The 26,367-nt window shown below is 43.9% G+C and overlaps 2 protein-coding genes across 2 annotated transcripts in view; one reads left to right on the top strand and one right to left on the bottom strand.

The window, feature by feature from the left end:
• The window catches only part of CBARP (CACN subunit beta associated regulatory protein), a 132,728-nt gene that overhangs the window by 81,019 nt on the left and 25,342 nt on the right, over positions 1–26,367 (bottom strand). The gene's annotated exons all lie outside the window — the stretch shown is intronic.
• ATP5F1D (ATP synthase F1 subunit delta) lies at positions 462–26,367 on the top strand. Its single transcript, XM_063457363.1, has 5 exons — positions 462–661; positions 11,328–11,481; positions 24,552–24,640; positions 24,813–24,941; positions 26,296–26,367. The coding sequence occupies exons 1-4, from the start codon at positions 539–541 to the stop codon at positions 24,933–24,935; spliced, it is 489 nt and encodes a 162-aa protein (XP_063313433.1). The 5' UTR covers positions 462–538; the 3' UTR covers positions 24,936–24,941; positions 26,296–26,367.

Raw genomic sequence — 26,367 nt, 5'->3', positions numbered from 1 at the left:
CATTTAAATATTGGTTAGAATGTAATATATTGCCACTGTAATAACCGAGTCAATCTCTGTTATCGCAGATAGACTTCAATAGGAGCGCAGCTCTACCGCGCATGTTCTTTTAGTGGATTGGACAGTTAGATGCGAGACGTCATGTCGCGGCAGGCAGGACAAGTTGAATTTTGGAGCTTGAAAAAAATTAATACCCCTTTTTTTCCTCAGTTTTAACTTAAGAGTTAGGGGGTCCTTGAATCTAAATAAAGAGGAGAACACTACAGCTCTAGTGCTACAAGTTTCTATTTCTAACTTTGTCCTGCTTCTTTAAAGTGTCTCTTTTTATTGTAGAATTATGCATTCAGGTGACACTACGTCCTATTGGTCTGTTACGCTACATGGGAATCGAGTTGCATTTCGGGATGTGTAGTTTTTCTTTGCCAGTGGGCGGTGCATTTCCCCACCTATCGTACTACATGTCCCGTGATGCTCTGTGACCGGGCCCTGTCTTGTATCCGGTGTCCTTGCCTTCGGTCACAGTGATCCCGGCTTCACCATGCTATCCTCCCGCGCTCTCCTCCTTCTCCGCCGGGCAGCATTAGCCCAAGTCCGCGGCTATGCTGAGGCAGCACCGTCAGGGGCCCCAGCAATGAGCTTCACCTTCGCCTCCCCGACCCAGGTCTCGCCATAACTATTCTCTGTAATGTCTGTGTACTCTGTATGCGTGTGTTACCTGTACATTGGTGTAACATTGTGTGAGTAAGAGAGGTAGTGGTTATGGTATGCAAATTATATCCTTTTGAAACATTTTTTTTTATTATTACTAATTTTTTTTTACCATCTACATGTGTGTTATATTATATTCATTTATGTGATGCATACCTGAGTTTGTTTTAAATATTTAGAAATATTGCCTATTAAAGTTAATAGTTTAATTTGCTAAAAGGGACTGCAGTGTAATAGTTGGATACAGCTGCTCCAATGTCACTCATTGATGTAGCTCTGCAGTGTATGTAATACAGGAGATAGAGGCAGGGATCTGACAGCAGCCAGGATTATTGAAGGCCTGTCTAATCTCCTATCCTTTGCATTGCTTAATCTGGAGAATAAAACCCTAAAATCTGGAAGTGAATATATTTTCAGCTGTGAAACGGAGTGTAACCCACAGTGGTGTCTAAGGGAGAGAGAGTAGAAAGAAGAGTTGAGTTGTAGCTTAAAGGGCCACATGTCACCTTCTGTTGTGTGACATTGAAGTGCAAACCAATGGTTGTTTTTGTTTGTAGTATTATTCAAACTTAATCAAGTGTACACACCCATAGCCAGTAACACATTTTGACCATGAAATGTAATTTCAAGAACACATGTATGTGTGTGTTCTTGCAATACGTTTTTTTATTTTTTTTTATTGGGCTAACAGAATTTATTAAGGACAAGCTTTCGGGAGAACCACCCTTTCTCAAGTCTAAAGCATTTCTGAGCAAGACGAATTACTGGACTAATACGGCTGCAATCTCTACTTGAAATATATATATATATATATATATATATATATATATATATATATATATATATAATTATTTTCGCCAAATTTCACAGCGCTGTATAAAAGCCCTATGCTACTAGCCAGGCCTTAACCCCATAAGGACACATGACATGTCATGATTCCCTTTTATTCCAGAAGTTTGGTCCTTAAGGGGTTAAAAGTTACTTGCCATGGTATGCTCACCAAGAGTAAATTTCTACTCGTCAGGAATACATTTTCCCTCGCTAATGTTTATTTTTACTTACCTGAACCTCTCCCTCATGGGTGCCACCCTCATCTGACAGCCAGTCCTCGACTGTTGGCTGAAGTGCCTGGAGTTGACGTCACTGCTGTATTCTCACACATGCGCGAGAGTTAAGCATTAAAGGGACACTGGGCACCGAGACCATTTCAGCTCATTGAAGTGGTCTGGGTGAAAACACCTTTCACCCTTAACCATGTGCATGAAATGAATTACCTGCTGGGGTTAACTCATCCTCTAGTGGCTGTCTACCAGATAGCCACTAGGTAGACTTCCGGGTGGATAGGCTGCTTTTGGTCGCTTAAACTATGCTGACGTCCTCACACTATATATATGAGGACTTCCAGCGTCACCCAAATCCCCATAGGAAAGCATTGAAATGCTCTCTTATGGGGAAAACATAATGCTAGCGCGACAATTGAGGGATATCGGCGCTGGACCTAGGTAAGTGACAGAACCCCGCAGAACATCCTGCGATCTTTTGTACTTACCCGGTCCTCGGCGATCCCACGCCGGCGATCGTGGTATGGGGGACTTAATTGGGAGCCCAGGGAGTCCCCCTCTGTCCTCTTCGGCCCCCCAGGGCCATGTGATCGCGAGGTCCTTGTGAGGACCCCGCGATCACATGGACGGCATAGCCGTCCATGTCAATGCCGGCAGGGGGAGTGCCTGTAATGACAGGTACTTCCCCCTGCTGTCTGGAAAAAAAAAATGAAACGTTAAATAAGTGTAAAATTAAATAATATATACTTAGATCATATATATATATATATATATATATATATATATATATATATATATATATATATATATATATATATATATACACACACTGTCTACGTGTATTTTAATATTAATATATACATAATTATATATATTATCAAAATACACGTACAATGATATTGATTAAATATATATATAATTTTCATTATATATATATATTTATATATAATAAAAATAAATATGTTAAAAAATAAAATTAAAAAAATAATAAAAAATAAATAGATTAAAAATATATAAACATGCGTCATTTCGTTCTAACTGTATTTTAAAATTAATATATATATATATATATATAATATATATGTATAGACGTATATATCACTATATATATATATATATATATATATATATGTATATATGTATATATGTATATGTATATATGTATATGTATATATATACATATATAAAATTATATATATATATATATATATATGTATATGTATATGTAATAATTTTACATAATTAAGTCATTTCATTAATCACAATTTGCATAACCTGCCTGACAACCCAGGCCGAAAGTTCAGGGAATTAAATTTTCTAGCACTATATTTAACCCTGTAACTTTCCAAGACACCATAAAATCTGTACATGGGGGGTACTTTTCGCTGAACACAAATATTAGTGTTTCAAAACAGTAAAATATATTATGATTACGATAACGTCAGTGACAGTGACATTTTTTGCATTTTTCACACACAAATGGCACTTACACTGACGATATAATTGTTGTGATACGTTTTACTGTTTTGAAACACTAATATTTGTGTTCAGCAAAGTCTCCTGAGTATAACAGTACCCCTCATGTACAGGTTTTATGGTGTTTTCAAAAGTTACAGAGTCAAATATAAGGTTTGCGTTTCAGTTTTTTCACATTTAAAATTCGCCAGGTTGCCTTTGAGACAGTATGGTAGCCCAGGAATGAAAATTATCCCCATGATGGCATACCATTTGCAATAGTAGACAACCCAGGGTATTGCAAATAGGGTATGTTCAGTTTTTTTAGTAGCCACTTAGTCACAAACACTGGCCAAAATTTGCGTTCAAATTAGTTTTTTGCATTTTCAAATATTAACACTAACTTTGGCCAGTGTTTGTGACCAAGTGGCTACTAAAAAAGACTGGACATACTCCATTTGCAATACCTTGGGTTGTCTACTTTTGCAAATGGTATGCCATCATGGGGGTAATTCTTATTCCTGGGCTACCATATGGTCTCAAAGGCAACATAACCAATCTGGCGAATTTCAATGTGAAAAAACTGAAATATGTAACACGCTATATTTGACCCTGTAACTTCCCAAAACACCATAAAACCTGTACATAGGGGGTACTGTTTTACACGTGAGACATCGCTGAATACAAATGTGTATTGTATTGCAGTAAAAGCAAACAGTATTTTGACATTCACAGTTAAAATGTCACGTAGAACTAAAACAATTAAAAAAAAATCTTATTTTTTTTAATATTTTTTTCATATTAAATTATGTTCCATACCTAAATATTTGATGTTTGAATGTTTCCCCTGAATAAAATGATATATAATAAGTGTGGGTGCATTTAATATGAAAGAGGTGAATTACGGTTGGACAGACATATAGCGCAAATGTCAGGTTTTGTTTACAATTTTTTTGGATCACAACTTGTACATTTGGCTGCGGTCTTAAGGGGTTAACTTAGAGCTGGTGTTTTAATCTCAGGGCAGGACTGAAAAGATGCTGGGAGAGAACTGCACTGTCTGTCTTCCAGGCACCCCTTATGGCATATGAGTATGAGTATAGATTCTAAATTAAGCACTCTAAGCAACGTAACCTCAGTAGTCTGCTGCAGTGTTTATGGTGCCAGCGGATCCATGGCACCATCTATTGTTAGGCGTGTCAGTTGATGATCCAAGGCACGAAATTCAGTCCAGAGATGAATGGAATTGATATGGCTAATGTGTAGTATACTTCTGACATCACTGACTACTCCACTGCCCTCTCCCGTGCATGTTCGTTTCTGTAAAAGGGAAACAATAGTGATAGGAAAACAAAGTTGTTTTCCTGGCACTATAGTGCCCCCCTTCGTCCTTAAAAACCTTTTCTGTCACTTTCCTGATTTCATCGGGATGTCCCTTGATGACGGATCGGGCTCTGCCTCCGCTCCTCACGTGCCGGCGATGGCCGCACTCATTTTTTGGACTTTTCCCATAGGAAACCATTATATAATACTTTCCTATGGATTATTAGGTGACGCGTGAGGGAGTCCAGCGTCAGGTGACCAAAAGTTGCCTTACGACCCGGAAGTCCCTCTAGTGGCTGTCTGGTAGACAGCCACTAGAGAAGTTAACCCTCAAAGGTAATTATTGCAATTTATTTAAAACTGCAATAATTACCTTTGCAGGGTTAAGTGACCTGGGACATTGCACTCAGACCACTTCAATTAGCTAAACTAGTCTAGGTGCCTATAGTGTCCCTTAAACGCAGTCGTAAACACTGATCTGGTGTGCACAGGAGATGGAAAGTCAACATAACATCTATGTGCACATAAGACTTTATATGATGTCACTGGAACTGCTTGCATAAATGAAAATACCCTTGTGTTTTATTCCTTATCTAACATCATAGTCTTTAACGGGATGTGGGCATTTTACTGGTTTGCTGTCTTGAAATTACTACTAAATGTAATAGCAATTGCAAAAGAACACAAAACACAAGAACCTTCTTAATCCCTTAAGAATGTGTGATGGTATTATTCTGTCATGGATATCCTTCTCTTAAATTCATATTTTGGAATCCAGCTCGAGCAGTGGCTCCGCTGAATGGCTGAGAGCAGTCAACTGATGTTCTCAGCTAATCAGGGAGTGCCCTGTAACGGATCGCCTGGCACCCCGACCGGGTACCTCCGTTAATGGATGCTCCTAGTGCTTCCTGAGGACTCCAAGCACTCTGGCAGACACCACAATCACCGAATCCGAGAAACCTTTTAAATTCTCCCAAGCATATGAATGCTGTAGACCATTGAATAGGAACCATACGAATAGGCTTGTACTCCTAGCAGTCAACTGGAACAGCATGCAATAAATCCTTCCCCCCCCCAATAATGAGACGACACATCACTTTGAGGGTAAAACAGGAACTCTGGACTGGCTCATCCAGCCTGGCTTTTATTTCCAACTCACACATACAGGCCACACCCAGGGGGAGGCATAAAAGAACCAATGACATAGATGTTACCTCCCACACATCCCCTCCCCTTAGTGTGACACATAATCCCATTATGCATACAGTGTAAAATATACTTTTACACAACTTTCATAACTTTAAAACCATACATCACATTCACATAAAAATACATATCCACAATCAATCCATTCAGGGGAACAACATATTAAAAAATGGCATGAATCCGACCAGGGGTTCAAAAGTTACTAAAAGTATCTTTTGTTCCTTTCTGGCTGGCAGAAAAACATCCCCACAATGCACCCTGGTTTCCTCCCTTCTGCCCTGGAGTTAATTGGAGAAGTAATCCAATTACCCAGGACTAAAGGCAGACTCCATTAACCACATGGTTGCAAAACAACATAAAACACTTTAAAATACATAAAGTCACATTTACACATAACACACAGACATTTCACCTATCCCCAGATAGCTGGGATCTGCACGCACAAAACTACCGAATAGCGCGCAGATCCTACTCACACAGTACAATTGCCATGGAGCTAAAGTCTTTCCCATAGTCTTTCATTATATGAATAGGCTCCATGGTATGGCTATCTGGGGTATCACATTCCCATAAAGTCTGGTCCATAGTCCAAAGGCAAGAGGCGGGCAATCAGCCCCCTCCAAGGACACGTGGCGAGGTCGGTTTCGCCACACTTCTCCCCTTTACCCCCCAGACTAACAGGGTACTTGACCTCCTGCCGGTCAGTGCCCTTGTTAGTCCAGCAGCCCACCCACAAGACAGAAACAGCAGAGCAGCCCACCCACAATAAACAGTTACTACACCTGGGTGGGGGAGAATCTTGTCCAGGTTCAGGTGCCTCACCACGGCTGTGTGGGGGACTGGTAGGCTGCCTTGGTAGGTTGCTGAGGGGGCAGAGACCAGCGGTACTCTGTCCTGTTGCCAGCACTACCACGGGAGTAGTCTGGTTGGAGCCTGGTTGCTGGAGACCGACTGTCTCCCCTTTAAATACACCGCTCTGCTGCTGGAGACCGACTGTCTCCCCTTGAGTTACACCGCTCTGCTGCTGGAGACCGACTGTCTCCCCTTGAGTTACACAGCTCTGCTGCTGGAGACCGACTGTCTCCCCTTTAGTTACACAGCTCTGCTGCTGGAGACCGACTGTCTCCCCTTTAGTTACACAGCTCTGCTGCTGGAGACCGACTGTCTCCCCTTTAGTTACACAGCTCTGCTGCTGGAGACCGACTGTCTCCCCTTTAGTTACACAGCTCTGCTGCTGGAGACCGACTGTCTCCCCTTGAGTTACACAGCTCTGCTGCTGGAGACCGACTGTCTCCCCTTGAGTTACACAGCTCTGCTGCTGGAGACCGACTGTCTCCCCTTGAGTTACACAGCTCTGCTGCTGGAGACCGACTGTCTCCCCTTGAGTTACACAGCTCTGCTGCTGGAGACCGACTGTCTCCCCTTGAGTTACACAGCTCTGCTGCTGGAGACCGACTGTCTCCCCTTGAGTTACACAGCTCTGCTGCTGGAGACCGACTGTCTCCCCTTGAGTTACACAGCTCTGCTGCTGGAGACCGACTGTCTCCCCTTGAGTTACACAGCTCTGCTGCTGGAGACCGACTGTCTCCCCTTGAGTTACACAGCTCTGCTGCTGGAGACCGACTGTCTCCCCTTGAGTTACACAGCTCTGCTGCTGGAGACCGACTGTCTCCCCTTGAGTTACACAGCTCTGCTGCTGGAGACCGACTGTCTCCCCTTGAGTTACACAGCTCTGCTGCTGGAGACCGACTGTCTCCCCTTGAGTTACACAGCTCTGCTGCTGGAGACCGACTGTCTCCCCTTGAGTTACACAGCTCTGCTGCTGGAGACCGACTGTCTCCCCTTGAGTTACACAGCTCTGCTGCTGGAGACCGACTGTCTCCCCTTGAGTTACACAGCTCTGCTGCTGGAGACCGACTGTCTCCCCTTGAGTTACACAGCTCTGCTGCTGGAGACCGACTGTCTCCCCTTGAGTTACACAGCTCTGCTGCTGGAGACCGACTGTCTCCCCTTGAGTTACACAGCTCTGCTGCTGGAGACCGACTGTCTCCCCTTGAGTTACACAGCTCTGCTGCTGGAGACCGACTGTCTCCCCTTGAGTTACACAGCTCTGCTGCTGGAGACCGACTGTCTCCCCTTGAGTTACACAGCTCTGCTGCTGGAGACCGACTGTCTCCCCTTGAGTTACACAGCTCTGCTGCTGGAGACCGACTGTCTCCCCTTGAGTTACACAGCTCTGCTGCTGGAGACCGACTGTCTCCCCTTGAGTTACACAGCTCTGCTGCTGGAGACAGACTGTCTCCCCTTTAGTTACACAGCTCTGCTGCTGGAGACAGACTGTCTCCCCTTTAGTTACACAGCTCTGCTGCTGGAGACCGACTGTCTCCCCTTGAGTTACACAGCTCTGCTGCTGGAGACCGACTGTCTCCCCTTGAGTTACACCGCTCTGCTGCTGGAGACTGACTGTCTCCCCTTGAGTTACATAACTCTGCTGCTGGAGACCGAGTGTCTCCCCTTTAGTTACACAGCTCTGCTGCTGGAGACTGACTGTCTCCCCTTTGGCTAAACAGCCCTGTTGTGGGGGGGCAGGACCGACCGTCCCTACCCCCTGTGCTGGAAGTGCAGAGACCACGGTCCCATCTGCACAGGTGTGGGGCCTACAGTCTCCCCCTGGTACATTAAGCTGCCGCTGGGGAGAGGTGGTAACCAGCTCCTCTCCCATTAGAACACTCTGCCGCTGGGGAATGGAGACTGGGCTCTCTATTCCCTGTACATTAATGATCCGCCGCTGGGGAGAGGTGGTAACAATCTCCTCTCCCATGCATACTTCCCGTCTCTGCGGAGGGAGACCGACTGTCTCTCCTCCCAGCACAGAGTCCTGCTGTGGGGGAAAGGGGGCTGGGCTCTCTATTCCCTGCTGGATACTCTGCCGCTGGGGAATGGAGACCGGGCTCCCAATTCCCAACAAATCACACTGCCGCTGGGGAGGGAGGACGGCTCCTTCAGCTCCCTGTAACTTGGGCGCAGAGACCACGGTCCCATCTGCGCTGGTGTGGGGCTTACGGTCTCCCCTTGGTGGGTTAGGCTGCCGCTGGAGAGAGGGTGTAACAAGCTCCTCTCTCTGAACTGTAACCTGCCGCTGGGGATCTGGGCCGACTGCCCAGCATCCCTGTAGGGCCGGTAGAGAGACCTCGATCCCATCTCCACCTGCCATCTGTGGGTCTCTCCAGGACCAGTCTATGAGGTCCCCTACTTCTGCAACTGGTAGTGAAGCAGGGGGTACCTCTGCCGCGTTTTCCCAGCTATAGACTAGCAGGTCTGGGTCTGCCACCCAGTTTTCCCGGTCTGCGTCCCTGCTCTGCGGCTGGCAGGAATTTAATAGTTCTACATAGTCCATCTCCAGCTCTCGTTCCATGGCAGCGAAACGGCGGAGGTCTTCTCCCAGTCCAATAGATCTCGGGCCCTGTATCATCTCACCTCGGTAATGAAAGATAGCCCAGTACTGTGACTCTGCTGGACTGCCGAAGTCGACATCCTCCACTAAGGCTTTCCACAACAGGCCAGGGCTTGTGTAGTTCTCCCCCTCTGGCTGGATGCCCTCTGCCCTCCACGTCTCTGGCTGGACAGTGCACCACCACAGTGCCCGGTATGAGGCGTCCAGGCTCAGTTCCCTTTCCACGAGGTACTCGAGTTGTCTTACCCGCTGCCCTCCAGGTTGGTCTCCCAGAAGCGGCATCCGCCAGGCCATTTGTTCCTCCAACTGGTATGCGACACCAGGAAGGCGCTGCTGCCGTTGATACTGGACTTCCTCCAGGGCATCGTACCATAATTCTTTCCGGGCATTATCTCTCCATTCTAATTCACTCTCTTCCTCAGGTGTGTGTGTTGCCCAGGGGTCTACGAACCCCATTTTCCCAAATCTTTGTGTAGACAGGGATGCTGTAGGCACACTAGCGTCGCCCTCAATTTGTAAATCCAAACGTACTGTGTCTCCGAGCTGCTTTACCTCGCACTAGGACGCCATCCCACCGCTTGCCACCAATGTAACGGATCGCCTGGCACCCCGACCGGGTACCTCCGTTAATGGATGCTCCTAGTGCTTCCTGAGGACTCCAAGCACTCTGGCAGACACCACAATCACCGAATCCGAGAAACCTTTTAAATTCTCCCAAGCATATGAATGCTGTAGACCATTGAATAGGAACCATACGAATAGGCTTGTACTCCTAGCAGTCAACTGGAACAGCATGCAATAAATCCTTCCCCCCAATAATGAGACGACACATCACTTTGAGGGTAAAACAGGAACTCTGGACTGGCTCATCCAGCCTGGCTTTTATTTCCAACTCACACATACAGGCCACACCCAGGGGGAGGCATAAAAGAACCAATGACATAGATGTTACCTCCCACACATCCCCTCCCCTTAGTGTGACACATAATCCCATTATGCATACAGTGTAAAATATACTTTTACACAACTTTCATAACTTTAAAACCATACATCACATTCACATAAAAATACATATCCACAATCAATCCATTCAGGGGAACAACATATTAAAAAATGGCATGAATCCGACCAGGGGTTCAAAAGTTACTAAAAGTATCTTTTGTTCCTTTCTGGCTGGCAGAAAAACATCCCCACAATGCACCCTGGTTTCCTCCCTTCTGCCCTGGAGTTAATTGGAGAAGTAATCCAATTACCCAGGACTAAAGGCAGACTCCATTAACCACATGGTTGCAAAACAACATAAAACACTTTAAAATACATAAAGTCACATTTACACATAACACACAGACATTTCACCTATCCCCAGATAGCTGGGATCTGCACGCACAAAACTACCGAATAGCGCGCAGATCCTACTCACACAGTACAATTGCCATGGAGCTAAAGTCTTTCCCATAGTCTTTCATTATATGAATAGGCTCCATGGTATGGCTATCTGGGGTATCACATTCCCATAAAGTCTGGTCCATAGTCCAAAGGCAAGAGGCGGGCAATCAGCCCCCTCCAAGGACACGTGGCGAGGTCGGTTTCGCCACATGCCCTTTCAGTAAACTGGTTGGAAAAGGAACGCAGGGAGATCCGGTGCTGGAAAACAGACTTTGGTGTTAAACCGTTCAAGAACAGATTAACCTCCCATTATATATGCTTTTTCTTCACCATAATATGTTTTTACACATGCAAAATAGTATTGCATCGCACAAATAGAAGCGGAATGTAAACCTCAAGGATTTAATACATGGCTAGCTGATGAAGTAGTTTAATGCATGTGAATCATTGATTTTTAAATTGGTGTTTACAAATGACATGCCTGTACTGTAAATTTATGGTAAAAAAGAAAATAAAGATTGTCAAAAAAAAAACCTAAAGGTGAGCCAGTCCAGTTGCCTCCTGGCATCAGAACAACTTCAGTTCAATTAAGGAGTTAATTGCCCAGGGTATTCCTTTACGTACAAAACAGAACCTGTGTCCTTAAGGTGTTAATGTTAAACTTTCTATATTGTGCCCATGTTCACTTAGTTTTGTTTTGAGATGGTACCAACTACGAGTTTTTCTATCCACAGGTGTTTTATAGTAATGCAAATGTGAAACAGGTGGATGTCCCTACTTTAACAGGAGTATTTGGAATCCTTCAAGCTCACGTCCCAACGTTACAGGTACTGAGGCCGGGTCTGGTTACAGTGTTTGATGGTGAAGGAAACCCAAGCAAGTACTTTGGTGAGAACATGGAGTTTAATCTCTACTTTACTATGTCATATTTTCTAAAACTGTCTAACCTTTCTACGATCTGCAGTTGTCTGTGTCCATATTCTCTTGTTGGCACTATGCTGCTTGTTTTGCTGTTCAAACCCGGGGCTTAAAATTTTAAGTCCTTCTATACTAGTCCATAAATTTATTTCCACTACAAGCCTGGAAGGTTTATGTCATACTCACCAGAGGCAAATTTCTACTCGCCATGGCTACATTTTCACTCAAATTTTGAGCCTTGCAAATGTGCTTCCCACCAATGGAATTGCTAGTGTCTGTTAATTTTACCTTATTTTCTAGCTCTAGGAACCAGTTAAAGTTAACATCCAGTTTATTTGTATTTTTTTTTTATTCTTTATTTGGTTGTGCAAATGATTACAAACAAGCTTGCATTGCCACAACAGCATGGACAAACATTATACTGTCACTTAGTTAGAAACAGTAGCATGGCAAGTGTAGGTGCTGCACATTTCTTATCTTTAAAAAAAAATAAAAAAAAATGTTATTGTGACAAGAGGAAACAGGTAAACATAACACATGCGGTTGGGTTTTTCACCATGAGTTAGCGTGATGTATCATAAGGGGTGATGCATTTGTGAGAAAAATTAGACATGGACACAATTCTATGAGGTTGAACAGAGAGAGCGTGAGAAATGCTATTTCATAGAACTGTAGTAGGTAACATAAGAGAGATTCCACTGGACGGGTCGAGTTAAAGGGACACTCCAGGCACCCAGACCACTTCTGCCCATTGGAGTTGTCTGGGTGCCAACTCAAACTACCCTTAACCCTGTAACTGTAAATATTGCAGTTTTCATAAACTGCAATATTTACATTGCAGGGTTAACTCCTCCTCTAGTGGCTGTCTACTAGACAGGTCACCTGCAGGCTGCAACGCACTTTCACAGTTACCCGGTGCTCTGAGAGCGTGGTCAGTACCACATGCCCAATACAAGTAGGGTGCAGTGGTCTCAGGATCAGTGCTCCTCAATGTGGGGTTTTCCCCAGTTAATTGCCAAAGTTAGCGGGAGCTCGTGCGGCATGCGTCCGCTCAGCTAAAGGTCTCAGCTCCACCCCCCAGTTTTTTTTTAGTTTTTTTTAAACTGACAAATCATCATGTTTAACAGCTGATGCCCGACGCAGCGCCTGAGTATCCTGTGCGCTGGTATCAAGTGAGTGTGAGCAGGGTTGTTTTTAACCCTTTATTTCCTGGACGAGGGGGCAGAGAGACACTATAGTGTTGAGAATACAAAACTGTATTTCTAACACTAGTGTTCCTTTAAACAAGGGCTCAGCAAATCCTAGGTCACCATGGCGACTAGAAATTTCGCCCTGGCACCTTGGATGTTAAAGCCAGCCACCCTGGTGAGCATGGAGGCGGCCGACTCAGGAGGGGGGGGGGGGGGGCGCGAGGGAGCAGTAATGTACCTACGGCATCTCTCTGCTCTCTCGCGCTGTTTAATGATGTCCCTCTGGCAACAGCATCACTGCAGGCAGCAGAGAGGAGCTGCAGGAAGATTAAAGAGCAGCCCCACTGGACCCCAGGGAAAAAATCCACTCTGCTCTCCCAAAGGTAGGGAGGCTGGGTGGATTTCAGTTAAAATAAAAAAATGTATGTGCGTGTGTGTGTGTGTGTGTGTGTGCACGCGCACCTGCCAGAGAGAGAGACAGTGTGTGTGTGTGTGTGTGTGTGTGTGTGTGTGTGTACCTTCCTCCCTCCAATCGCACGGCAAAAGTGTTTTTGCTCAAATTTAATCCCACACCGTGGGATCCCAAGCCAATACTTTTCTATAGGAAAGCAATGGAAAGATATTGCGTATGCGCAGCAAAACTGTGCCAATCAGCATCTCCTCATAGAGATGTTTTTAATCAATGGTCTCTATGGGGAACAATCAATGCCTCCATGCAGAGCGTGTCAAGCCTGTCATTTTCATTTATCACCAGTGATGACTGTAGGTGGGGGGAACTATCCTCTTTCTGTGGAGGCTCCTACAGTCTTGCATAGACCTCAATGCTACACTCTTGCGCAATCGTTGGAGTACATCACTGACTTCTGCTCCTGGCAGCTGTAGTGTCTCAAACATCAATGTCACTGTCTGGGATCTTTGCAAATTACCAGTGACAACTGTAGTGTTAAAAATGCTCCTTGTATGGAGGATGCTTCTGTCTAAGGGTATCCTCCATAGACCTCAATGTTGTAGTTTTATACATTACTGAGAGAATAGTACTGACTGTGCCTCTTGGCAGTTAAAGTACCAAAAGCTGAAGAGGATGGAACAGAATATCATGGTGGCACCTGTGAGGGAAGTAAAACCTACCATCCCAGCACCCCAAGCGGAAATGTCACCGCGTGGGGTTTCTGCAAATTATGTAAAGACCCCAAATGGTGACCGGCGCTTTATAATTTCTCTGAAGAGCCCCGCCATTGATCACAAACCTAAGAGTAAAGTCAATTTGGCCATCTAAAATGTTAAGAGGTAAACTTTGTTGCTTTCTCCATCTGTTTCTTGTTTGATGTACAAAGATATATTTGCAGTGTCCCATAGGTTACTGGTTAGCCAAACTGTTTCTTTCAGTTATTGTTTAACTCAAACTTCTATGATGCACTGATGCATAGACAGCCCACACACTCGCTTTAAAAAAAATGATGAGCATCAAGAATGGATTTGGGGGGGGCGGAGCCAACAGCCGAACAGAACGGTCGCATCTCCAGTGAGCTCCGTGATAATACCAGCTTATTTCAACAAAACTACAAATTATTATCCCCCAAAAACCATACGACCAAGCTGATAGCTCCTACAACCTAGGTAGCATGGGAAAGAAGAATAAAAAACTGAAATCGGACGGAACACGTCCGGGAGCAACTATTGGAGAATTGTGGCGGAGAGCGCAGGGGGCCCTGGAGCCCAACATGGCAGACTACACAAGCTACGTAGACGACTTTACTAACTCCGACCCATTCTCAGACCAAGAGGAGATTGCCTTACCCGTTCCGAAACCGCCGACAACACCCTAGGCACAGACGGATGCAACTCCGGTCACAAAGGTGGAGATGAGGGAGCTGCTGGCCGAGCTCCGACGGGGCATCCAGGCCGACCTGGCGGAAATGAAGAGAGACATCCAAGGCCTGTCGGACCGTGTGGATGTTGTTGAGCGAAACACAATGAGCCATACGCAGCAACTTGCCACTCTGCAGAGAGATGTCGCCGCCCTACAACAGCAGCACATCCAAGCGGAACATAAAATGGCGGCAATGGAGGACACGCGGAGGGCCTAAAACCTTAAGATCAGGGGTGTAGCGGAGTCTGTCTCGGATGCCGAGGTGCCTCATCTCATTCGGCGGCTGGTAAGCACGATCCTCCCAGTGAGACAGGCCAAGGGCATAAACATCGACGGCGCATTCCGTATACCCAAACCCACAACAGCGCTACGGACGGCACCCAGGGACATCATTGTTAAATTCAATAAACGCCAGGACAAAATGGCAGTAATGACAGCCACCAGGGGAATCGCGCCATATGCCTTTGAGGATATGTCCCTCCTTTTTTACTCGGACCTGTCTAGAGGAACAATGCTATGGCGCGCGGCCCTCAGGCCACTTACCACCTTACTCCGCGCACACAACATACAATACCAATGGCGCCCACCCCGTAACCTAAAAGTACTTCACGGGGCTGACACCTATCTCATATCTGACCTCCCAGAGGCAAAATAGCACCTGGCCGCATCGGGCCTCCCTCAGGATGCCATTCAGCAGCCTAGCAGGCCCTCCAACTCCCGTATGGGGAACCCGGACACCTCCAAGATATTTGTCCCGAGAAACGTCACCCAATCGACATTATCGGCAGACTCTCGCTGAAACTACAGGCGGACTTAAGGCTCCTCACTTGCCTTTTTGTTGTTGTTCCTGGGACTATGAGGACTAATGGACACGAGGTACAACTCAAAGATCGTCCCATGAGATGCACCTGGAATACCGGCCGAACGACACCTGTGGCCTACACCCAGGCTGATCGCCTGGATGCAGCATGGGACCCCTAACGTCCTTGTCGAAATGCAACTGATGGCACATCCAGAGACTTACACTCTCCCTTACGTTTTGTTTTATTAATGTTTTGTTATCGTTACTTGCTTTGTTATTTACTCTTACTCAGACACCAAGATACGAAGACGCATAAGTTTAATGTTTAAGGGCAACTCTCCGGCCATTCTTAGGGATATCTGACCTCTTTTAGGATACTTACTAGGGATCGGGACGGTTATGTAGGCAAGTTAACCTCACTGCACCCACAGGGCCTTTCCACAGACACCTACCTCTACCTTGTGTCTTGCCACTTACACACCTGCTCGACCTTCAAACTATCACTTCTAGGCCTCCTACTGTGTCAGACTGCCCCTAGATAACCCAGGCAAAACACTGGGCTCAAGACAGGGTAGCTACCACATAGACGGGCAATTCCAAAAATAACGCCATCAGCACAGGCAGAACCATTCCGAAGTCACCGCCTCACAACTACATTATGCTTCTATGCTGACTGTATGTTTTAGCCCCTTCTGTTAAGCGATCACAGTACATAGCCCGACGCTAGCCTAACACGGACAGCTACCGTTACGAGTAAGATCCACGGCATACAGGGGTAAATTGTCCCCCTTGGGCTTACGGAGTGCCCGAGCGCTCCAACCACGAGCCTAATTCCCCCCCAACCACTTATTGCGTCCTAGACCCGCTAAAACCCACACAGAACTTGACCGGACCGGTGCGGGTAGTATGAGGGATAACAAGAATTACCACAAGCCCCTATCTGCCCGCCCTGAACAGCAGGACAGGGTACACACTCTCTCACTTTCCCACTCGGTGAGGGTAGCAAGGGATATAACCTAAGCAGCTTCATCTCATGCCTGCCTAGTGAGAACTCAGCTCACATTCACAATTAAGCACACTGAGCGCGCACAGTCATTTTTAGCAACAGCCACATATCTCAGAACCTAGAACCACTCTCTCGTTCATCAGCATTGTTTTTGTTTCTTGTTTTATATATGTTTATCGTCAATGTACAACCTGGCAGACTCTTATGCGAAATGCAGCTGTAAAGCGTGACTTTACTCCTCTCACTTACTTTATCACTCTACGCGCAGCTAGCCACATTTCAAAGCAGGTTGTGACATGCAAACGATGCCAACTAGTCTGACATACTCGTGTAATTTGCACTATTGCCCTACGCTTAAGCCTGTTTCACTATGCAACACTTAAACAAAAAAAAGTGCTTTGTCTGCCTAATACCCACTGTAATGAATAATACTCAACGTATGGATTGCCGTTGGGGTACCATACGTACGCCTGTAACCGTTGCAAGCACTGCAAAAATAAAGAATTGGGAAAAAAAAAAAAAAAAGTGGATTTGTGACAAATGAATGCTGCAAGTGGTATCAGGACTGGTTTGTGAGCATGTTCTAAAAATTAGCCTTTTGTATTTTTGGAGTGACTGTATCAAAGGTCATGTTGTTTGTAAATAGTTGACATTAGCCTAATGTAACAGTGGGTTAAAGAGTTTTGGAATGAGAAACCTAAATATTCTTTCAGAGGACTAGCCATGTGCTCAGTTTTTCATTGGCTGCTTCTACAAAAACTTTGCAATGGGATTCATCAGCGAAGATAGAAATGACAACTATAATATTCACTTTGTTAGTGTAGTTGGTCATGTGTTTCCTTATGTACAGTACTCACTCTGTAAAGGGACAAAAGTAACATTGAATGCTGTATTATGGTGGCACAGGCCTGGGGTAGGAATCAGTACCAATCTTATGTCAGAGAAATTATTTGGTTTGTTCTATGAACCTTGTGCAAAAAATTGTACATTTTCATCTTGGAGAAATTATGTAGTTTAGGGTGACAGTGACTCCATGCATATGTCACAGCATGGTGCCATGAGCGTAACTGTCAATCTTCAATCTTGCCTACTTTTTATTTTTTTTAAAGGAAGGTGTAAAGTTAATTTGTGTGTCTGACACTTGGGAGAAATATGTCTGTGAGAAACAGTATACACTGCACTCTAGTTCTGCATGAATGCTGCGGCCTTCCACCAAGTAGGCACCCAGTGTAAAGGATGGACACCGCTGAATCCACCAATGCAGTATTAAAAGAAGAACACAGGCAGCACTCCAGGATAATGAAGGTAAGTTTTATTTGTGGGTTCACCACCTCACCAAAAAATAAGTGCGATGTTTCGGCTCAGCAGAGCCTTAATCATGCTAGATCACCAAAAAATAATTGCGACGTTTTGGCTCAGCAGTGCCTTAATCATGCATGATTAAGTCTCTGCTGAGCCGAAACGTCGCACTTATTTTTTGGTGAGGTGGTGAACCCATGAATAACCCTTACCTTCGTTATCCTGGCGTGCTGCCTGTGTTGTTCTTCTTTCAACACTTGGGAGAAATATGTGATGGCACATGTTATTTTAAACCTGCTATTAACCCCTTAAGACCGCAGGACGTACTATGCCGTCCTTATTTGGGCGGCTCTAAACGCCGCAGGACGGCATAGTACGTCCTGGGCGGTCTTCAGCCCCACGTGGCCGGCGGAACATGGCCGCTGCAGATCGCGGTCGGGGGGCATGCCTGGCCCCCCAGGCAGCCCCCCTGTGCCTGGGGACCGCGGTCTGCAGCTTCTGATCGCAGTGACAGGATGTCACTGCGATCGGTATTTACCATGTGTCAGCCGATTTGAAATCGGCTGACACATGGAGCCGGCTGCATTCTTCTGCAGCAGATCGCGGTCGGGGGACATGCCTGGCCCCCCAGGCAGCCCCCCTGGGGTCAGTGACCGCGATCTGAACTGTCAGGCTGCAGTCTGATCACACTGACAGGCTGCCATAGCCTGTCAGTGCGATCAGTGTTACTATGTGTCAGCCCATTGGCTGACACATGTAACTGCAGCCATTAGCCCCCTACAGATCGCGGTGGGGGCATGCCTGTACCTCCCAGGCATCCCCCTGTGGCCAATTACCGCGATCTGTAGGAGGTGATCACAGTGACAGCCAGTCACTGTGATCACTGTTAGTATGTGTCAGCCAATGATCTCAGATCACTGGCTGACACATTGTCTCTGCCCCTCTCCTCACCTCACTTCGATCTGAGAGAGAGAGGCAGAGAGATCGTGGTTTTTGCAGCTCCTGTGGAAAAAGAAAGTTTAAATTTTTTTTTAAAGTTTTAAAATTTATATTTTATTTAACCCTTTCAGTGCTGATCACAGCATATTACTGTGATCAACCTGATTAGGGTATTTATTTATTTATTTTTTTTGGATCAAAAAAAAATTATTTCTAATTTTTTTTGATCCTTTGTGTCAGTCGCAGCAACCCAAATCTCCATTACCCTTTCCCCGCTGCCGTGATCACTATACTGTACAGTATATCTGCTGTACAGTACTGTATCAGTGATCACTGTGATCAGAGGGCTCTCTGATCAGACTGACCTTTTTTAGGGTTATTTTTACAGATCAAAAAATAACCCTTTCAGTTTTAAAAACTTTTTTGGGTCAAAAAAATTATTTCTAATTTTTTTTTACCCTTTGTGTCAGTCGCAGCAACCCAAATCTCCCTTAACCCTTTCCCCGCTGCCGTGATCACTATACTGTACAGTATATCTGCTGTACAGTACTGTATCAGTGATCACTGTGATCAGAGGGCTCTCTGATCAGACTGACTTTTTTTTTAGGGTTATTTTTATAGATCTGAAAATAACCCTTTCAGTGTACTGATTGCAGCTGCCTATACTGTGATCAGTACATTTATATTATTTTTTGAGGGCGGGTAGTAGGTGTTAGGCAGGTAGATAATTAATTACCCACTTTAGTATATAAATTAATTAATTTGTCCCCCTAGAATGGCACGTCGCTACTCAGCCGAGGAGGCGTATGCCATTCTGGCAGGCAGTGATAGTGACACTCTGCAAGACAGTGACACTATCACTGCCTCTGACATTGAGCCTCTGAGTGAGACCTCAAGTGATGGTGCCCCACCACCACTCACAAGAGGACGCTCAGCAAGCCCAATGCCAGGCAGAGACTGGGTGCCTCCAAATATGATGGCCCCAGAAATACCGCCGTTCACTGTTACACCTGGCATCACTGTAACAGTGGACGACTGCGAGCCAATTCGTTTTTTTGAGCTCTTTATGTCAGACGATATATTTGAGCTCATGGCTCAGCAAACGAATTTGTTTGCTATGCAGTATCTCTCTGCACATCCGGGGTCCCATCATGGTCGCAGGAATATGTGGAGACCCACGGATGTCGCAGAGATGAAGCGGTTTTGGGCTTTAACCCTAATGATGGGTATTGTAAAAAAGCCCAGTATCAGGTCCTACTGGAGCAAGCAACGTATCCTGGCTACACCTCTTTTCCCTGAGGTTATGTTGAGGGATCGCTACCTGCAACTGCTGCGATTCCTTCATTTTAATGATAACTCGCTGTGTCCCCCTAGAAACGACCCACTGTTTGACAGGCTATATAAAATTCGGCCCTTTATTCAACTCCTGTCAGACAAATTTTCTGAAAATTATGTCCCCGATAAAGATATTTCAATTGACGAGTCCCTTATGAAATTTAAAGGTCGACTGCTATTTAAGCAATATATTCCATCGAAGCGGTCCCGATATGGCGTTAAATTTTATAAATTATGTGAATCCTGTACTGGTTACACATGGGCGTTTCGCATTTACCAGGGGAAGGATAGCCATCTTGTACCCACAGAATCAGGGCATCCTGGTGGGTCAAGTGGCAAGATAGTTTGGGATCTAATCCTTCCCTTGTTGAATAAGGGATATAGGCTATGGGTTGACAATTATTATACCAGTATAGAATTATTTAAAAATTTATATTGTTTTGAAACCCTAGCCTGTGGCACAGTGAGGAAGAATCGCAGGGGTTTCCCCCAAGCCCTGGCAAGTGGCAGAAGCAGTAGAGGTTCCTCTTCAGCTCTCCGCCAGGATGAGTTGCTTGCTCTTCGCTTCAGAGATAGGAAAGATGTATACATGCTGTCTACGATGCATGACGAAAGTACAGTGCCAGTGTCTGTGAGAGGTAGCACTGAGCATCTGGAAAAGCCGAAGTGCATTGTAGACTACAGCAAGTTTATGGGGGGAGTAGACTTGGCTGACCAATGCATACAGCCCTATCTGATGAACCGAAAAACTAGGACCTGGTACAAGAAAATTGCAATCTACATGAGCCAGATTGCAATTTTCAATGCCTATGTCCTCTATACAAAAGAGGTCATAGGTAGGCCCTGCCCTTTCCTCGAATTCACATTAAGCATTTTGTCCCGTATGTTATTTACCCAGCCCCCCAATCCCACTTTGGAATCAGGAGATCTCCAAAGACTTTGTGGCAAACACTTCCCTTCCCGAATCCCATCCACCCCTAGTAAAAAAGCTCCCCAAAGAAAGTGCCGTGTTTGCTACAAGAAAGGAGTCCGAAAGGACTCCAGTTTTTATTGTCCAACCTGCCCATCTCTACCCGCCCTCTGCATAACAGACTGTTTCAAAGTCTACCATACAGAGCTGAATTTCTGAATCACTCTGTATGGGACTTTGGCAGTTTGTTTGCTTGATTTACCTGGATTTCTGACCTCGGCTTGTCCTGACTACGCTTTGTTAGCTGCCTGTACCGACCCATTGGCTTGTTTTACCGACTACTCTGAATTCTGGATTCCCCTGACCTTGGCCTGTCCCTGTTTACGCTAGCCATTCTAAAGTGGCTACACCAAACAACTCAAAATACTACATTTGTAGTACTTGAAATGTGACTTCCCAATAAAAAACTGATCACAGGGTTAATGCTGTGATTAGCACTGAAAGGGTTACAAAAAAGTTTTTTTTCTTCTTTTTTTTTACTTCTCAAACTTTTCGCACAGTGACTCTCTATGTGATATTAAAGATCTATCTGCCTCTCTCTGCCTTCAGATCAAAGTGTATGTGGGGTACTGTTCTATTCATGTGATATAATAAAAACCTGGAAACATGGTACATGTAGGTACTGTTATATTCAAAAGACAGTGTTAAATCAAAATACTAAGTCTCTAGTGCACTAACTAATATCAGGATTATGACATTTCCAGTGAAAATGCTATTTATCTGATTAAAAAGACAAAAATCAAAGTAGAAATCGCTACATGGGCCCAGCATTTCTGTTAAAATGGCTAGACCTAACATCTCAAATTATGCCATTTGTTATACTCTGGGGTGCCTACTTTTGAAAATGGTTTGCCATAACGGTGGGAATGTTATTACCCAGGCTGCCATACTCTCTGAAAAGCTACATAGGCCCAGAAAATAATATTGGCAAACTTACAAGCTGAAAGGGCATCTAATATATTTCGCCCTGTGACTTATCAGTAAAATCTGAAATAATAGTACGTGGGGGTTATATTCAGAAGACAGTGTTAAATCAAAATACCAAGTCTCTAGTGCACTAACTAATATCTGTATTATGACATTTCCAGTGAAAATGCTATTTATCTGATTAAAAAGACAAAAATCAAAGTAGAAATCGCTACATGGGCCCAGCATTTCTGTTAAAATGGCAAGACCAAACATCTCAAATTATGCCATTTGTTATACTCTGGGTTGCCTTCTTTTGAAAATGGTATGCCATAATAGTGGAAATGTTATTACCCAGGCTGCCATGCTCTCTCAAAGGCGAGAGACCCAGAAAATCACTTTGTTAAATTGCCAACTTTGAAAAGGACATCTAATATTTTTGTCCCCATGACTTCCCCCCCCAAAACAGAGAATCTAGTACATGGGGGTACTGTTACATTCAGGAGACAATGTTAAATACAAATAGTGAGGCTTTGTTGCAATAACTCATATCAGTAATATGAAATGTCCTGTGAAAATGGAGTTCATATGCGTGAAAATGCACAAATAAAGCTATAACCCCTATGTGGGCCCTTCATTTCTGATAAAGTGGTTAGACCAAACATCTTGCAATGCACCATTTCTTATACTCTGGGTTGCCTACTTTTGAAAATGGTATGCCATAATAGTGGAAATGTTATTACCCAGGCTGCCATGCTCTCTCAAATGCAATATAGGCCCAGAAAATCACTTTGCCAAATTTCAATGTAATAAAGCCTAAATGGATAAGCCGTATATATGACCGTGTAACTTTCCAAAACACCATAAAACCTATACATGGGGGGTACCATGGCGCTCGTGAGACCTCACTGAGCAGAACTAGGAGTGTTTCAGGGCAGTAAACTATATACTAACAATAATATCAGTGAAAGTACAGATTTTATGTGAAAAATGCAAAAAAAACAAACACTAAATTTGGCTAGGGTTTGTGCCCAAGTGGCTACTACAAAAGACTGGGCATACCCCATTTTGAATACCCTGGGATGTCTACTTTTTCAAATGGTATGCCATGATGGGGGTAATTTTCATTTCTTGGCTGCCATACGGTCTCAAAGGCAGCCTGGACACTGCAAACTAATCTGACAAATTTCAAGGTGAAAATGCATAAATGGATAAGCCGTATATATGACCCTGAAACTTTCCAAAACCCCATAAAACCTATACATGGGGGGTACCATGGCGCTCGTGAGACCTCACTGAGCAGAACTAGGAGTGTTTCAGGGCAGTAAACTATATACTAACAATAATATTATCAGTGAAAGTACAGATTTTATGTGAAAAATGCAAAAAAAAAATAAACACTAAATTTGGCTAGGGTTTGTGCCCAAGTGGCTACTAGAAAAGACTGGGCATACCCCATTTTGAATACCCTGGGATGTCTACTTTTTCAAATGGTATGCCATGATGGGGGTAATTTTCATTTCTTGGCTGCCATACGGTCTCAAAGGCAGCCTGGACACTGCAAACTAATCTGACAAATTTCAAGGTGAAAAAGCATAAATGGATAAGCCGTATATATGACCCTGAAACTTTCCAAAACCCCATAAAACCTATACATGGGGGGTACCATGGCGCTCGTGAGACCTCACTGAGCAGAACTAGGAGTGTTTCAGGGCAGTAAACTATATACTAACAATAATATTATCAGTGAAAGTACAGATTTTATGTAAAAAAAAGAAAACACAAAAAAAAACGCTAACTTTGGCTAGGGTTTGTGCCCAAGTGGCTACTACAAAAGACTGGCCATACCCCATTTTGAATACCCTGGGATGTCTACTTTTTCAAATGGTATGCCATGATGGGGGTAATTTTCATTTCTGGGCTGCCATACGGTCTAAAAGGCAACCTAGGTCACTCAAACCAATCTGTCAAATTTCTATGCAGAAAATAAAATAATGGACAAGTCGTATATTTGACCCTGTAACTTTCCAAAACCCCATAAAACCTATACATGGGGGGTACGGTTTTACTCGTGAGACATTTCTGAATACAAATATGTATGTTTTATTGCAGGAAAACCGAATAGTATTCTGACATTAACAGTTAAATTGCCATGCTGAAATTGAAAAATAACAAGATTTCATAATTTTTTCAAGTTTTTTAGATTTTATTCATATAAAATGGAGTTCCATACATGAATGTTTGATATTAAATGAAAGCCCTGTTTCCCCTGAACAAAATGATATATAATAAGTGTGGGTGCACTTAATATGAAAGAGGTAAATTATTGTTGAACAGACATATAGTAAAATTCTGTGGTTTGTTTACATTTTTTTTGGATCACAACTTGTACATTTGGCTGCGGTCTTAAGGGGTTAAACAGACCAAAATACTGTACATTAAAGGGCAATTGGCAGCGAAATATGTTAAGGTAATATATTGTGATTCACAGCTTAGATCAGAGTTCAAATTTGGACTAGCTATTGGCGATTTAAAAAAAAAAAAAAATCGGCAGTGGCAAATGTGCCACATGGACCCTCCAGGCTTGTAGTGTGGCGTAACTTTTAGGCCTGGCTAGTCACATGTTAATCTCTGCATCCCCCCACCTTAAGTTATTTTTTTTTTTTTTTAAATGTATAATCCTTTACACCCAAAAACATTTTTTTTCTTTTTTTCTCCCCTAGTAAGCAGTGGGTCAGTGACTGTGAATGAAGATTCCACTGTACAGCTGTTGGCAGAAGAAGCAGTGCCTCTTGACATGTTGGACCTGAGTGTAAGTTCCCCAATGTTGGCTGTTTCACAAGCGGCAGATATAAAATTATATAGCAGGGGATGCTCTTGATCAGATATCTAACCAAAGAAAAAAATAATTACGTATTGACTTTAATAATGCTGTTTTCTGTGTAGTTCTGTCAGGGTTTAAACATGTTTCGATTATTCATCAGGCTGCAAAGTCAAACCTGGAAAAGGCACAAGCAGAACTTTTGAAGGCATCAGATGAAGTGGCAAAGGCAGAGGCTCAAATCACTGTGGAGGCAAACGAGGCCATCGTTAAGAGTTTAGAATAATATCAGGTCTGTATAAACTAACCTTTTTGCAATCTACACTAAATTACTTTATAGGTTTTTGTCGGTACATTTATAATGTAATAGGATCTCCTATTTTTCTGTGCATGTGTTTGTTTTGCCTGTGAATATAATTCTATAGCACATAACCTTACTATTTCTCCCTCCTACATGCATTGTGCAAGATTCCTTCTCTTGCATCCAAACATCTGGATGTCTGCAGTCCCCCACCCACTCACATTCTACCTGTCAATTTTCTATACACACACTCCACCTCCTGATGTGCTCTGCTGCTTCTTGTGTGTGGTGTTTAGTTTCCCAGATTTCTTTTTGCACTGCAATTATTTCTCCTCTGTTGTTTTGCCAGAAGCTTGCTCTTGGAAATATTCGAGCCTACACCCATATGTATCAGAGCTGCTTATTCTTTAACCTTTCTGTATGCTAAACTTGCTATACTCGCTTACTGATGACAGACAACAACAACAACTTTTTTAACAGATGCATTTAGAGGTGATGACCTGACCATATCTTTATTTATTCTTCATTCCTGACTCACCTTGTGGACACAATACATGCAATTCCCCACTGGGTGGCAGTATTAATTTGATTCTCGAAACCTCTGTTGCAGACCAGTATTACACTTATCAAAATGAAATCTCACGATTTTCTTATGGGAAATATTTAATTCAGATCTATTTTAAAGTCATTGGACAGTCCAGTATTGATATATATTTTTCAGGTACCATTTATGTTAAAGGATTACTATAGGGTCAGGAACGCAAACATTTATTCCTGACCCTATAGTGCTAAACCCACCATTTAGGTGGCTTGCCCCCTATAAAAGTTTAAAATTCACCTTTTGCCGGCGTTCGATCCGCCACCTTTGTGACATCATCAAAATGGGCGATTTTTTTTTTTTGACATTTTTTTTAGCCAATCTATGGGAAAGCATTGGATTGGCAAAGGGGCGGGGCCATTTTGCCATTTTGACTAATCAGGACCTCCTTATAGAGATGCATTGAATCAATGCATCTCTATGAGGAGTATTCAGCGTCTCCGTGCAGAGCGTGGTGACGCATAATGGCAGGCCTGCTTACTGTGCAGCCCTGAGCCAGGAAGCCCCTCCAGTGGCCACTTTGAGGTGTGCCTAGGGGCAATGTAAACACTTTACATGAAAATTCCTGAAGGGACCTATTATACTCACCAGAACAACTACATTAAGCTGTAGTTGTTCTGGTGACTATAGTGTTCCTTTAAGTGAAAAGCAAATTCATCTTGGATATTCTTTTTCTACTTGATAACTTATTTTCATTTAAAAAAAAAAATAATTGATTTTTGACTTTTTCTTTTTTCTTATTTGCAGATTTTGCTTTTTATGTCAACTAAGGTATCCAGCACACACCTACCCAAACAATAAAAATATAATACAACCAAA

Source organism: Pelobates fuscus, chromosome 5, assembly GCF_036172605.1.
Source record: "Pelobates fuscus isolate aPelFus1 chromosome 5, aPelFus1.pri, whole genome shotgun sequence".
Lineage (NCBI taxonomy): Eukaryota > Metazoa > Chordata > Amphibia > Anura > Pelobatidae > Pelobates > Pelobates fuscus.
The sequence above is the reverse complement of the archived record's forward strand: the minus strand, read 5'-3'. Positions and strand labels throughout refer to the sequence as shown.